The following is a 14,612-nucleotide window of genomic DNA, read 5'->3' as shown; positions in this document are numbered from 1 at the left end:
ATGAAAGTGGACAAAGACCATAATCCCAGCCCATTTGTATCAAGCAACAGTCTTACCACAGCTGCGAAGAATGACAGATATTTCAGTTTAGATCAGGAGCAAGCTTTGAAAAACATCCAGAAAAATCCCTTTTAAAATAGGAAATATGTAAGCATTCAATTCAAGAATGTCTGAAATTAGGTTATCCACCTTTATAAAAATACAATAAAAATGAATTAAAAATCCACATATTTTATAAGAAATTACTTCCAGTTTTGAATATCTTTCCTGTTAACATTTGAATTTTGGATTTTGTTTTAAAAAAAACCATTAAAAATATAGAAAGCTACTACATTTTAATCATATAAACACTTTTTTTTTCTTCAAAAAAACCTCAGGCTCTACTTCCACATTTGCTTTTTATTTTCTCTATTTGCTGTTAATATTTCTACTCTATATGGATGCTCCTTAGATTTACCATACAAAAATTCTACTGATTTAGAACTTGGTTGTTTTTTTCTTGTCATGGGAAATGCAATGCCCTTGAGCCTTTAGAGAGCTTCTGCTTCTCTGTCCATAGCTGCAGGTGGATTCAGCTGCTAACATAATTAACAGTAGTTAGCTGCCCAAACAGATCCTCGAATCAGATAGCTTGATGGTTAGAATTGCTGGGGATGTTCACAGCTTCAGCTTTGCAATTATCTCTCTGGAAACCACTGACGGGCACAAAAGTGACTGACATTTCAAGTCTTCTTTGTAATGAGTTCTATCGGAGGAGTAATTGCTCTTGGCACTGTACTAATAAATTTTCACTACCTGCAGCAAATTATGCTCGAACTCTTCAAGTGTTTCATAGTAAATTCACTGATTTTCCTAATATCTAAATGTCTCATGGGAGCTGACAGTTAGAGCACATATGTATGTCCAATCCAAAGAATATTTAATTATATATCAATGAATTGACTGCATGGCATAGAGGGTGCTAGAAATCTTCTGTAAACACAAGTTAGAGCGGGGACATTCCATTAGGGTTAGTGTAAATTCCACAAAGAATTGAAAATATTTTTTCTCCATTGAATATAATATCTAGAGTTTGTTTGGTGACATTATTTTATTACTTCGAATTTATTTTGGGTTATTTTCAATAGCTCTCTGCAAAACATGAGTAGTTCTTAGTTACAAGCTGTTACAAGATGTACACTTATAATAGCCAAACACTGTATTTGATCTCTTAAGTGGTTAACTTTTACTTTTGGTCCGTCAGTGTGCACTTTTGACCAATACTTTACATAAGCAGAAGAGAAGGACAAAGAAGCCTTGCTAATACATCTCAGTGACGTGTTAATTTAAAGATGGAGACAGACATCCTGAGTTCATTACACTTAGATGTTGTTCTCCTCTGCCTCTCAGAGTCTTGTAACAATTTGCCAAGAAAAAACCCACAAAACTTAAGTATGTATAACTTGAACAAGTTATGTTAAAGGCAAAATAATTCATTTTCTGCTTTGCTAAAGCAGAATGAATGTATTGCCATACTGAAGATGAAATAATTTAGAAACTATTCTATCTACTGATTTTTTCCTTTTTTCTTTCAGGGTGTGAAAGAGCACAAATGTGGAATATGTGGCCGGGAGTTTACTCTGCTGGCCAACATGAAAAGACACGTGCTGATCCACACCAATATCAGAGCCTATCAGTGCCATTTGTGCTTCAAGAGCTTTGTGCAAAAGCAGACTCTCAAGGCACACATGATTGTTCACTCTGATGTCAAACCCTTTAAGTGCAAGGTGAGTGAATCTTCTCTGTGGCAAAGACATAATATCATTTACTGTTTCTGGGATATTACCACCTTCTGACATGATATAAGAAAGAAAAACATGACTTGCTTACATTCTACAGTTACCTTTGAATTAGCATAAAACAGTCCACTTTTTATTCTTGATCCAGGCTCTGCTTAGGTAGCACAAAAAATTGAAGTTAAATTTCAGTGATTTGCTCCCTTTCTTTTCAATATCTGTGACTTCAATCTCGAAGTTTTCCACGTAGTGAGCATACAAATGCCACCCCAGTTTGAGGGCAACAAACATAGCTGACAATTGCCCACAATGGCCAACCAATCTGAAGTCTGAGTATTTAAGTTTTTAGCAGTTTCAGGTGGTGAATAAACACACAGATCAACTTGGGTGCTCCACAGAGGAAAAGCAGCAACCTGGACTTCACACAGCGATGCTTTGTGATAGTTTGCAGGAGAACTCAAAGAAAGTCACAGCAGTATAGAACTGCAGAAGGCATTTGAATGGGCCAAATGTAGTTACCAGACTAAAACTCAAGGCAGGGCATCAGTATCTTAACAAACTGGCTTCTAAGGCCATTTGGGAATGGCAGATCAATGCCTCCCTCCTGCACTGTCTGGACATTCCCTCTCCATCCCTTCTTCCTTCCCTTCCCCAGAAGTTTTGGAGGCTTTCACTTTCTCGACTATTTCATCTCCAATTCCTTCCTTATGAATTATTCATGCTTACCTTTTTACCTGTTATCAGACTCTACATCTATTATTTTTGCTTATTTTCTGGTCCATAATTATAATCATACCTTGTAAAGGCAAAGATTGTGGGCTTTTTCTACTTTGTTCTGCTCTAAGAAGACACTGGATATGGAGAGGAGTATATTATTCAGTTTACACCTAAGTAACAGAAGATTGATCTGGAAACAATCTCTAGAACACTTTCATCCAGTATCCTTATGGAATTAAATATTTTCTTAAACGGTCTCTTGCATTCAGAAGTAGACCTGGATGAAAAAAACTGAATGCAAATATTTTGTCATGAGAAGTGTAGAACTTCAAAATGTTATATAAAATTATTGCTTTCAGCAATAGTTTTAATAGGAAAATATCAAAATTAATATTTTTGAATTTATTTTTTCTTTGACAACATTGAACGACTTTGTTTCAAAGACATTCAGTGTCAGTGTTTTGTTACATTTTAATTTACATCCTATTAAAATGTTATTTAGTATACTAGCACTTATTCTATATTGAGAAAATAATTTCTCAGTATTAGTATCAATATCAAAATATTGACAAAATAATTACTCAAGCTACTGAAAAGCTTGAGTAGTCTGCTGGAGATCTTTATTCTTTGAACACACTTGCAACCTTGTTTTCATTCCCTTTTGGACAAAGTCATCCACTACCTTTCAAATTTCAGAAGAGAAACTCAATTGTTTAAACAGGTATTCTGGATGAAGTATCTGGACCCATGCTATTTCTGAGACAGGTGTTGAGTAGCTGGAAGCTTGTGTTCCTGATGGGTTTGGTAATAACTGACTATTACAACTTAGAATGTCAACAGTGTGAGCCAGGAACTGTTGGAGTGCCAATAGTATACTTTCCATCCAGGAACAAAAGTTCTTCAGGAACAACTGGTTTTCTTATTTATTTATTTATATTTATTTTTCGTTTTATATTTATATTTTTTATTTTTATTTTTTATTTTCACTTCTTCATCATTACCCAGTGTTCCTAGGAGAAAAGAAACGACGAGTTCAGTGAATCAGTATCTACAATGGCTAATGCAGTATGAATCGACATTAATGACCCTAAATGGACTGGAGATCATAACAATAAGCAAAGGGAGAACAAGTGTTTGCTCTTTGGCACTAGGAATGTCCCTAGTCTCACTGGCAGAGCCTTCAAAGGTCTCACAAGTTTTTCTGGCTGGTATTCAGAGGGTTAAGGCAATGACCAGATAGCAGCCTTTTGGCACCAAGCTCCTCCTCGGCAGAAGGAAGGATATAGCTGTATGAACAGCCTGCTTAACAATGGCTCACATGTCCCCAGGGAACTGCCTGCAAATAGATTTCATCTTGCTTTCTCTTGTACTTTTCAAAGCTTCCTGTTTTCTCACGGTCCTTTTGGACAGTTTACAGTCTTTCTCCCTCTCCCTCTCTCTTTGAGGAAAGGAACACCCTTCTTATGAAGGAAAAAAAAAAAAAAAAAAAGAAGAATGCAAGGGAAAGAGAGCACAGCAGTAGCCTTTCTACTTTACCACATGCAGTGGTTTTCTTTACGTTTTTCTCACAGCAAAGAAAACATGATGCTTTCCTATGTATCTAATCACAGCTAAGCACAGACTATCTGAAAAGAGGGAGTAGCGAATAGTTGTCCTTTCTGTTTCCTCACCCAGCTGAAGCCTGGATCTGTGTTTGATTTTTCTCTGAAGAATGAACATCCCCATAGCTTCTAAAGGCCTGAGACCATGCTTTCTTATTTGTTTTAGACAAAACCACAGAAGAGTTCTTTAGGAGTTGCTCCAAATGGTGTAATGGTGTTCATTGTGACTGGGAAAGGATGGTTCTCTGAAATTCTGTTTCTTTTTTGTGCAGAACTTAATACTTTTCCTTATCAGCAATAAGAAATGTGATAGTTTCTCACATGCAGCCAGCCAAATGCACGTTGCAGCAGATATTTTTAACTTGCTGCTGTAAATACACAGCTAAAGGTGAGCCTAAGCAGATGACTACTGATCAAAATATCTTCTTTCCAAGTATGAAGGAGCTCACTAATTTTGGATCAACTGGACCCTGCCCTTGGCTGGAAGCAGTCTTCTATGAGATGTATGCCCATTTGGTGTTGCTTTTTCTGAAGTTTCAGTCACTTTTACCCATTGCATGAGAAATCGTGGTTTTAAATCAGAAGTTTAAATAACAACAACAAAAAAGAGAGAGAAGGACTTAGGGAATAAATGAATCAGACTGGCAAATCTACATTTGAGGGTGCTATTCATGGGTGCTATTTCATGCAGTGGATTAGGAAGACAAAATTTATTGTTAATCTGAATCAGCACTTCTAACACACCGTGCTGAAGTCCAGCCAGTGCATCAAAACACCTTCAGAGGACTTACAGCCAGTGTCCTTCTCTTATAAATGATAATGTTATTTTATCTAAACTGGAGAGCATAAAATAAGGTCCACAAGTAACCACACCATTCCTTTTCCACATCTTTTACACTAGATCTCCATCCTTCTGAATGCTCAGATTCCATGTTATGTTCGTTTCCATGGTTTTGAATCATCAGTGCTCCCAGCCATGTCCTACTGAGGAATTAAACATTTGCATTTTTCTGTTTTGATCTGCAGACCCAGTCAGTTGTGTAACTGTTAGCTATGAATCTCAGCTAGCACCTACTTGGCTATCTTCCAGCATGTGAGCCTTTGAACTGTTCCCTTCACACTCTGAATCATGGGCACTCATCTGAAAGTGGTCTTGTGTCTTTTGAAAGGGTTGACTTACCAGATACCATGCCACATAGGGACATCAGCCCCAAAAATATTTTTCATATCTGCACTTCCTTCATTTTTCTGCCACACCTCTCTTCTCAGGTACCATTTCTTCAAGTCCTCAGACAAGACTTCAGGACAGGAAGAAATTACGCATCGCTAAGATGCAGGACTTTGGGGAATGGAAAACCTACCTTCTTTCTTCAGAGACACAAAAATATTGTACTGTAAGGGACTAAGGTGCCCTTCAAAAAACCAAAATGCTGCTATTAAACAAACTTGAATATCGGTATTCTGTAAAGACACCAATTTGCATGAAGCACTCTAGCCAGTTGCCCATTGAATCGTATTTTCCACTAATATCAGTACAGATGGAGAATACCTAGAAGTAAAAGCTGAGATCATAGGTCAGAAAGAATGGAAGCAGATAGCCAGAAGCCTTCTGCCAAGGAGCCTTAGAGAAGTACTGTTATTGACATTCTTATAGGCAGAGAAATACTGACACATCACAGACTGTTGAAGCAGCTGTCAAAATCTAACCAGCTGCTCCTGTGATTTTTCTGTGCTGCTGAGGGCTTCTCCTCTTTGTCTCCTCACACCACTTTCAGAAGATGTTTTGGTGCTTCTGTTTCACTGAATATAATTCATCAGATACATTGGCTTTCTTTGAACACAAAGGAGAGACAGTGCTCATTCCTGAGTAGATGGATGACCCATACAACCAGATATCTTACTTTTACAAATTACTAATTTTCACTAGTTATTATTTTCCCACACTTTCTCGGCAAACACCTTGCTGATAAATTTATTACCTAGAACATTGATTTTATTAAAATCAGAGAGAAAAAAAAATAATGCATCTGAAGTAAATAATTTTAAACGCAGATGAATATTTCCAGAATTTTTGCAGCATTCACTCAGTTCTGCTTCTTTAAAAAGCGATACATTTCAAAAATTTTATATTAGAAAACTTCTTCTCTGTTTTGGTTTCGAGAGCAAAGGTTGCACTGCTGCTTCACAGGAGATCATTTTGCCACCTGAGTTCCATCTGGATACTGCAGATGACGGCTTTGTGAACCTGAATCCAAAAGTAGCAAAACAGATCTACTGTACTACAAAATAAATAAACAAACAATGGAATCAAAAGCCAGATTAGACCAAAAGTTTGGTGGAGCTTCATTAATTGCTTTTTAATAATTTTCTGCCAGATAAGTGTGCTGCTTGATAAAATTCTTGTTACTCAATTATAGTGATTATAGTTTGGTGGTAAAATTACTTAGATAGTAAAATTATTTGTCTAAAATCAATGCAAAAAAAAAGGTAGAAGTAGAAAGCAAACAGAATTTTACATAGGATGGAAATAGCCACTTGAATGTGAATAAAATTATAAATCCTACCAAGGAAAGACCAGAAGACAAGTAAGGCTAGAAGCTAATAGTAGTGATGTCAAAGTCCCATGTCTTGAGACTACATTTGATTTATAAGGAATGGAACTACAAAAGGACCCATCTTGAAAAACAACAATGAAAAAATTCTTTATTGTTTCATCAAAGGGAAACCTGTAGGATCAATGGCTCAAGTTGACAGGAACAGGCTTCAGGGAAAGCTGAGTCATTCTTATGGCCCCATGCATTTTTAAATTCCAGCTTACTCACCAGAGACATCAAAACACAAAAGCTGGTAAACAGAAGATGAGAAAATCAAAGACAAATGGAAGAGCAAGAAGCAAAGAAAAAAAGGAATTGTTTTTTTTCCTGGCTTTAAGCAAAATGTGCAGTCATTTCCAATGCACTAAAGGAGAAGTGCTATTCTGTTTGACTGTTCCACAGAAACTACTAGTTTAATCATATATCTCTGCCTAGAATTATTTTTGAATAATGGATAGTTTTATAAACTACAAACAAAACAGTTCAGTGGGACAGAAAGTTATACTTAGAATTTCATTCAAGTTAAGAGCCTTTGGGGTTTCATGTTTAACACTCCCCACTACTTAAAACATTCCCTGATTGCAAGTAATCATTGACCAAGTATCTCTTCTAGTCACCAATTTTTAAAAGTAGCAGCAAAACAGAAAGCCCTTGAGAAATCACACTCAACCATATTTTCATGTCTGTAGAGTTTCACTCTTATAATAAACTGCAGCCAGAAGTTGCCAAGGCTTGAGCTGGGAAGGATGGGTTCTATTTGCCTTTAAAAATACTGACCTTAGAAATTCCTCTATAAACTAATTATTTTGATATTACTGTGTTTTTTTTTCTTCCCTAAATTATTTTATTTATTTATTTATTTATTTTGACAGCTTTGTGGAAAGGAGTTTAACAGAATGCACAATTTAATGGGACATATGCACTTGCACTCCGACAGTAAGCCTTTCAAGTGCCTCTACTGTCCCAGCAAATTCACCTTGAAGGGGAACCTAACCAGGCATATGAAAGTCAAACACGGGGTCATGGAAAGAGGATTTCATTCTCAAGGTAATATTTATGAGCAAAGTTACTCTCTATGAGGTTTGGACATGGTTATCAGTAATCTTCCATGAGCCTTTTCTACAAACCCACAGTCTTATATCATAGATCCAATGTTGCTGGAAGAAACGATTGAATCCTGTAAGGCTCAGAGTTTGTTATTAACTAACTATATTACTTTTGTGCCCAAGATAGCAACTCTGTTCTCTGAGACCTTCCAAACAAGATTTCTGATGACACAGAAGTACAGATTGAGACGGAGTAGTAGTTGGAGACAAAATGAGAATGTAATGCCAAGAAAGTCATTTTGGCACACAAACTTGCTATTTTCAGATGTTAGGGAAAATGCAATCAGTAGTGCTAAAGCAGAGGATTTATCAAGCCATAGCAAATGTACTTAAGCTCACTAGCTCCATCAAGGCAGGAAATGTGCCGTGATCAACAGCCCTGCAAAGCTGCTCCTAGTATGTGGGTAACCCTGACACACAAATGATAGTGAACAGGTGTGCATTCAGCTTTTGTGAGACTTCAGGACACACAGCTGGCTAGGACATGGATGATATCACATTGATCTTCCTAATGGAGATTGCAATTACACAAATTCTGAATAAATGTTACTGTTTTGGGAGTTTGACTCCTGAATACTGACAGATCATGGCCTAGCAGCCATGAGCAAGCAGACGTGAGCAAGCAGACATTTTGCCCCAGACTCATCTAGTTTGTATGTTTTCTCTTATATTTGAGGTATGTCTACATGGTGATGACCATAAATCCATTCAAAGCTGACAGAAGCAAAAAAAGTCTGGAAATTTTCACAGGTGTTGCTTTTTCTTTTTTTCTCTTTTTTTTTTTTTCCCTTTAATTGGATTCCTGGTGACAGTGGGAAAGGAAGCCCAAGCTCAAGCTCTACATCCAGGATTCTTTCTGCTCAAGATACATTTATTCCGTGCCATACTGATGTATCTGATGCTAAACAAAAGCCATAAGCTCAAGTTCATGTTACAGAGACACATGAATGGAAGAGGACAATCCTCCCTTATTTCAAAGTATATGGAGTTCTGACTGCTCAGGGAGTATTTTCTACCATGTACACATACATTTCCTAAAATCAGCCTTGTGTACATATGTAACAATCCTAAAGAAGTTATGGAATTAGGGAGGATTGTTTGGAGAATCTGAGTAACAAAAATGTTTTGTTTGTTTAGAGTTTCTGGATAAATTATTCTATCATGGGTAATATTTCACAGTGTTTCTCAAATTCAGGCTTTAATGCAACCTAACACATATGGGAAACACATCTTCTAATGATATTTGGCATAAAACGTTCAAAGATGCTAACAAGTAATGGGATAAATGGCTCCTTTTTTTCCCTCTAGTCTCCTACAGCGCTGTGCGAGTTATACAGCTACGTGTAATTGAACACAGCCTAAGTGCTTTTCAGCGTACAGAGATTCTTCAGCCCTTGAGGCTTATCAGACAGGAGACAATTTGTTAGGGCTGCCACCTGCTCATGAGCCCCTTTAAAAAACACAACACAGTTACAAAGGAGCAGCTGGATCTAGTGTGGCTGCGTATATCCTAAAGACACTGGATCAAATTACTCAGAGGAAAAAGAAAACAGAAAAAAAAAGCCAAGTAAATAAAACAGTTTGTATCACACATTTTTGCTGCTGAGTTAAATGCTCATTCTAATAGTGTCACTTTTGTTTAAATTAAGATGGACTATGCCTGTAATGTCTAGATTTTCCTCTGCTTCTCCTGATGGCCAGAGCACATTTGAGTCTGCTGCTGCATCCTGAGCAACACCTGGGTTTCCAACAGAGAGGAGATGCTCTGATAAATTTTAAGGCAAAACAAGCCAAGGACCACATTCAGACTTAGACTGTGCAGCTCAAAAATGAACATTTGATTATGATGATTACCTTAACCTGATGGGCATAGAACATTTCAGTGGCACTGGATGAGTACAAAAGTCAATGAGAGATGAAGTTTTAGACTGATGGAACAGGATTGCATTTTCTCTTTGTAGTAATCTTTGAACTGGAGTGTCCACAGAACAACCACATTAAAACATTTTTAATCTCTTCCACTCTTCTGGAAAAAAAAATACAAAAACTGGAACTTTGATTATGGCATGTGATGGTTTAGATCAAAGCCTTCACTAAAAAAATAGGAAGAAGGAAGTGGGTAGGTTCACTGGCAAAAAATAGTTTACAAGAGCCCAGACTCTTCACTTTTATTCCTAGCTCTCTCATCAAGGGTCTGGCATGTACAGCAAAATGTTATGTGTGTCCTGACTTGGCTGCAAGGTACATACAGTAGTGCTTCTTTTAACAGTAACTCAAAGAAGATATAAACATTAAAGGGCTTGAAGATAGCTGAGTGGAAGACAAAGGTAAAATATTAAACAAAGGCTATCTCAGGTTTTATGTTTAACCAGTATCATGTAGAAGCATTTGCTATATGTGAATTCTTCCTTTTCTCTTGAAACACTGCAAGGTTTTGGAAGAGGGAGAATTGCTCTGTCCCAGACAAATGTGTTGAGAAGCTTGGAACAGGAAGAGCCCTTTGATCTTTCCCAGAAAAGCCAAGGGAGGGGGATCTCATTTCATTCAGATGGCGAGAGTGCCAAGGAAAGCTCATGCCAAGAAGAAGAGGAAGACAACTGCTATGAGGCAGAACAGTACAGCCCTGGTGTGTTCCATCATGACAACAACAAGCTGTATGTTCCTCAAGATCTGTCTGGCAAACCACAGTGCATGATGAAGGGCTTCAGAGAGTCCTATTGCAGTGAGAAAGAAGAAATTTTAAGTGAGGGAGGACTGGAGAAGAGAGGAAGAGATTCCGACAATCAGGAGAGCCCAGGAGAGAGAGACCTTGCAAATGACAAGGAGCACCTGAGCTTTAGAGCCTTTGAAAAGGTCAGTCTGGGGCATTCACTCTCTGATTACCTATATTTCAAGCACAGGAACAAGAGTCTGAAAGAATTACTGGAAAGAAAAATGGAAAAACAGACAACGCTTATAGGCATTTAATGGACATTTTTAAACAGTTGGAAAATGAGAAACAGATACCTTTGAGCAGGAAGTGTAATTCACCAAAGCCTGGAATTTTGCAGTAGTCTTTAGAAATTAACAAGCCAAAACAATAAAAATACATTACAGTAAAAAAGCACACATGAAAAGAACAAAGCAGTCCATAGATGTCAAGAAATGCAATAGGTTTTGAACTATAAGATTTTCATACTTATTCATTTGGTATACAAGCAGACAATAGGGGGGGTACAGAGTTTTATTTTCAGATATCTGGGGTAGTATATATTACACTCAACTTTCTAGTTACCAGAAAGAAAATACTTTAGTATTTAATTTATTATCTGACTAAACATATTTGACCAGTTCTAACCACAAGTCTAAAAAAATCTGATAATATTAAGTATTTCACAGCATAAGCAAGAGAAATGTTATAGACGGGGTGCATAAAAATGCAGTCCATCTCAGAACTAACACGATTCAGATCACTTCATGTACTGCCATGACTTACAATGAGGAATGGGAAAAAAAGTATGGAGAAATGCTAACATCTTTGTCTTATGAGACAGTGAAGTGCAAAAGTACAAGGCTTTGTAAAGGCTGGAATTTTTAATGGTCACAGAAGCTTTTCCTCTGGCAAAAGGATTGCCTGTGTTTTGCTGTGTTTCAGTCAGTATGGAAGTATTCAGCAGTTCTTCAAATGAAATGGCAGGTGCTGTGCTGACATTTTGTTCTAATGGCTGCTCACACCAATACATTTAATGAGCAGCAACACATAGCATTTGCAAATATTGCTGTAAATCCACATAGAAAAGTGAGTCATTTCATTGAGAGAATGATGTAGTTTTGCCATTTATCTTCCAGTTTATCCTGTCAAGTCGATATGATTTTAAAAATACAAAGCCCAGATTTTATTTTGGAAGTGTTTCCAAAAAAGAGCCTTGTAAGGGTGAAGCAGTACTTCACAAACAAAGACAGGTTTTTTATTTTCTCTTATCTGAGTCAGAATTTTTCCCTCATTAACACAGCTTGACCAGTGGCTTTTCATAAGAATTCCACTCCTGCTGTCTTAGTGAGTTATTCCCAGCTTTTTATTCTGATTCCCATACAATTATATCTTTGTAACAAATATGCTAGAAGCACATTCCATTAAGAATATCCCATCAATATCATTGTTTGGCCAGCATCTTAAATCCTACATCTTCAACATACAAGACGAGTGGCCCCAAGCTATTCTGTTGCTTGTAAGGAAATGAAGATTGAATAGTCATTTAATTATTCCTATATCTTTTTATGAAATTATAGCTCAATAGACTAAACTCCCTGAAGTACAGTATTTCATTTCCAAATATTGCTACCTTCTTTATTTCCCCCCCAGTATCATGATTTGGAGTACCTTGTTATCATGCTTGACAAAAGTAATGTCTTCTATTTATTTCCATGGGAACTGCAGAAGATACAAAAAGCACAATAACAGCTTTTTCTATTTGATAGAAAAAATTCTCAGCTACAGAACACAGGTGATTACAATAGTCACCACCATTAGCTATGCATTGTCACCAGTGATGAAGAAGTGCCTGCGTGGCAAGCCCTTAATGATCTGCACAGGTGGAGGTGAGCTGCTGTTGCTGCAACCACTGCTGAAACATCACCCACCACTCCAGTGTGCTCACATCCACTGTTAGGTCTGCAAAAACAGCCAGCAAACATCAGTGAATGCCAGCCATTTTTTCCTCATGGAAGAACTCAGATTCACCTTTGCACTGTACACACTTTCCTGTCAGATGCCATTTTGTCAGAGTGCCCCTCTGCTGCCATTTGTCATATGGCAGCAACATGTAATGGGATATTGGTGGGAAGGTTCAGCCTTTGCTGCCATACCACCAGCATCCACCTCTGATGTCACAGGCCAGCATAACATTGGAGGCATTACTTTCAGAGCAGCCATTGTTAGATATATTGAAGTTTTATGGCTTGCTTACACAAGAAGCCTGTTGCTGCAGCTCTCTGCCATTATAAGAAACCTCTCATGTTACAGAAGGAATAATTCTCACACCAGTTAATCAGCAATCAGAAAGCAGCAGTACTTATTTAGTATACAAAACTGTGTTTGTATAGGCTAAGGTTGTAGGTAATGGTTCTATTTTTCAAGATTCAAACCTGGCATGATAAGAATTCTGAATGATTAGGAGAGAAAGCTGTTGGTGTATGAAGTTATGCAGTACAGTTCACTCTTCTGATTAACTGTAATTGATGTACACACTAATAAAAATAAAGAGGACATACAAAATTAATGTGGAATGTAGGCGACTTCAGGACTAGACTGAATAATGTCTTGCAAAATAGGGTGTTGTTTTTCAGATAAGAACTGTTTTCTTAGAAATCTTCAACTTGTAACTTGCTTCAGCTGAAAGATAATTCCTCTTCAAAGTCTAATGTGTACAGCTGCATTCTTTCTTGGACTATAGGAGAAGTGATCAGATAGAAATTCAGTGTGATCTACAAGATTGTCTCTTAGAAATAGGAAAAATGACAGTTACCTTCCTGCCAATGTCTTGGATCTACCAGACAGAAGCTTCTGTTTTAGAATTCATAGAGCCAACAGCTGTCTACCACAAACTCTCAGAAATGTCTCTGTCAAGCTGATACACTACCATTCCACTTTTGCAGCCATAGTAATTCCTATAATTACACGAATGAGCAAGAAATCAGCAACATGACTGCATTTTTCTTTAATGCAATTTACATAACATATATTTATATAATTTACTAAACATATACATGCAGAAAGTTAGAAAGGAATAGGAGTATCCAGAATGGCAATGCTATTTGGGATTAAGTTGTGACATACATCACTTTTCCTGCATTCTTCCTAGAAAGTGGTGAATATTTCATTTCAATGAGATTTGGAGAATGTGCCCAGTCACAGTCACTGTGAGCTCATTTGCAAGTACCTCAGGTTAACTCATGTTAGAGTAGTAAAGAATTTGTTTAAAAGCCTAAGCCACCAGTCAGAAGAATTGTAAACAAAAGCAATACTGAGACAAAGGGTCAACTGTCAAGTGACCCAGGCAAAAGGGTTAGGAGCCGGTAGCACTCCCTGCTCCAGAACGAAATTTATCTGAGTTTAATATGCTTGTTATAAAGAGGCCTCAAGGGACAAATTGTAAGTGAAATAACAGCCTTCATTGCGAAGCACCTTGCTTGTCAAACATAAGTTATTTTCACACTATTTACATTGGCACCATTCTGGGAACAGACAGTAACAGCCTTTGCTTTTTAATAGCTTTGAAAATGCTTTATAGAAGTTTACTCTCATAATGAAGCTATTTCCCATCTCTGCATTTTGAGGGATTAGCTTCCTTGTTTTGCTTTGAATAGAGACCTAACAATCCTGTAGAGAAATTTTCTGTGTACTGACCTTGGGACAAACTTTTTTTTTCTTTACTGCTTCCTAAAATGAGTCTGTCTACTCTATTCTTGCAATACTTCAGACAAAAGTGCTTATATCTGACTCTTCTCTGCTATTTGAGTTTTCAACTTTGATACAATATTAAATCCAATCTTCATCACACAAATCACATCTATATGATTTTCCTGCATTATTACGAAAGCCTAAGTTCATTCTCTTGGGAAGCATCAAATCAAATGAAAGTGAGCACAAACTCATACAGCTGAGATGTTCTCTAAAACAGATGCTCAGGAAGCCTTGCTGAGTAAGAGTAAATGCGCAAAACCATAATGAGTTTGAGCAAGTGAAGGCATGCAGCTTGTTAAATAGGAGATTTTTCTGCTCTTTAGAGCAGCAATGAAGATTCTGGAAGACACTGTTGGCACAGAGAAGCGGATGAAAAT

General features: G+C 37.3%; 1 protein-coding gene across 1 annotated transcript in view; it reads left to right on the top strand.

Moving 5' to 3' along the window:
• The window catches only part of ZNF366 (zinc finger protein 366), a 31,427-nt gene extending 20,643 nt beyond the window's left edge, over positions 1-10,784 (top strand). Inside the window, exons 4-6 of the mRNA XM_065744202.1 lie at positions 1,575-1,766; positions 7,560-7,734; positions 10,225-10,784. Coding sequence (XP_065600274.1) covers positions 1,575-1,766; positions 7,560-7,734; positions 10,225-10,760 — 903 coding nt within the window. The 3' untranslated portion in view covers positions 10,761-10,784. The remainder of the gene's footprint in view (positions 1-1,574; positions 1,767-7,559; positions 7,735-10,224) is intronic.
• The last annotated feature ends 3,828 nt before the right edge of the window (positions 10,785-14,612 follow it).

The sequence above is a fragment of the Cyrtonyx montezumae genome, unplaced genomic scaffold, assembly GCF_038088225.1.
Source record: "Cyrtonyx montezumae isolate F1298 unplaced genomic scaffold, pur_monq_1.0 scaffold_30, whole genome shotgun sequence".
Classification (NCBI taxonomy): domain Eukaryota; kingdom Metazoa; phylum Chordata; class Aves; order Galliformes; family Odontophoridae; genus Cyrtonyx; species Cyrtonyx montezumae.
This window is presented reverse-complemented; position numbering and strand designations above follow the sequence as displayed.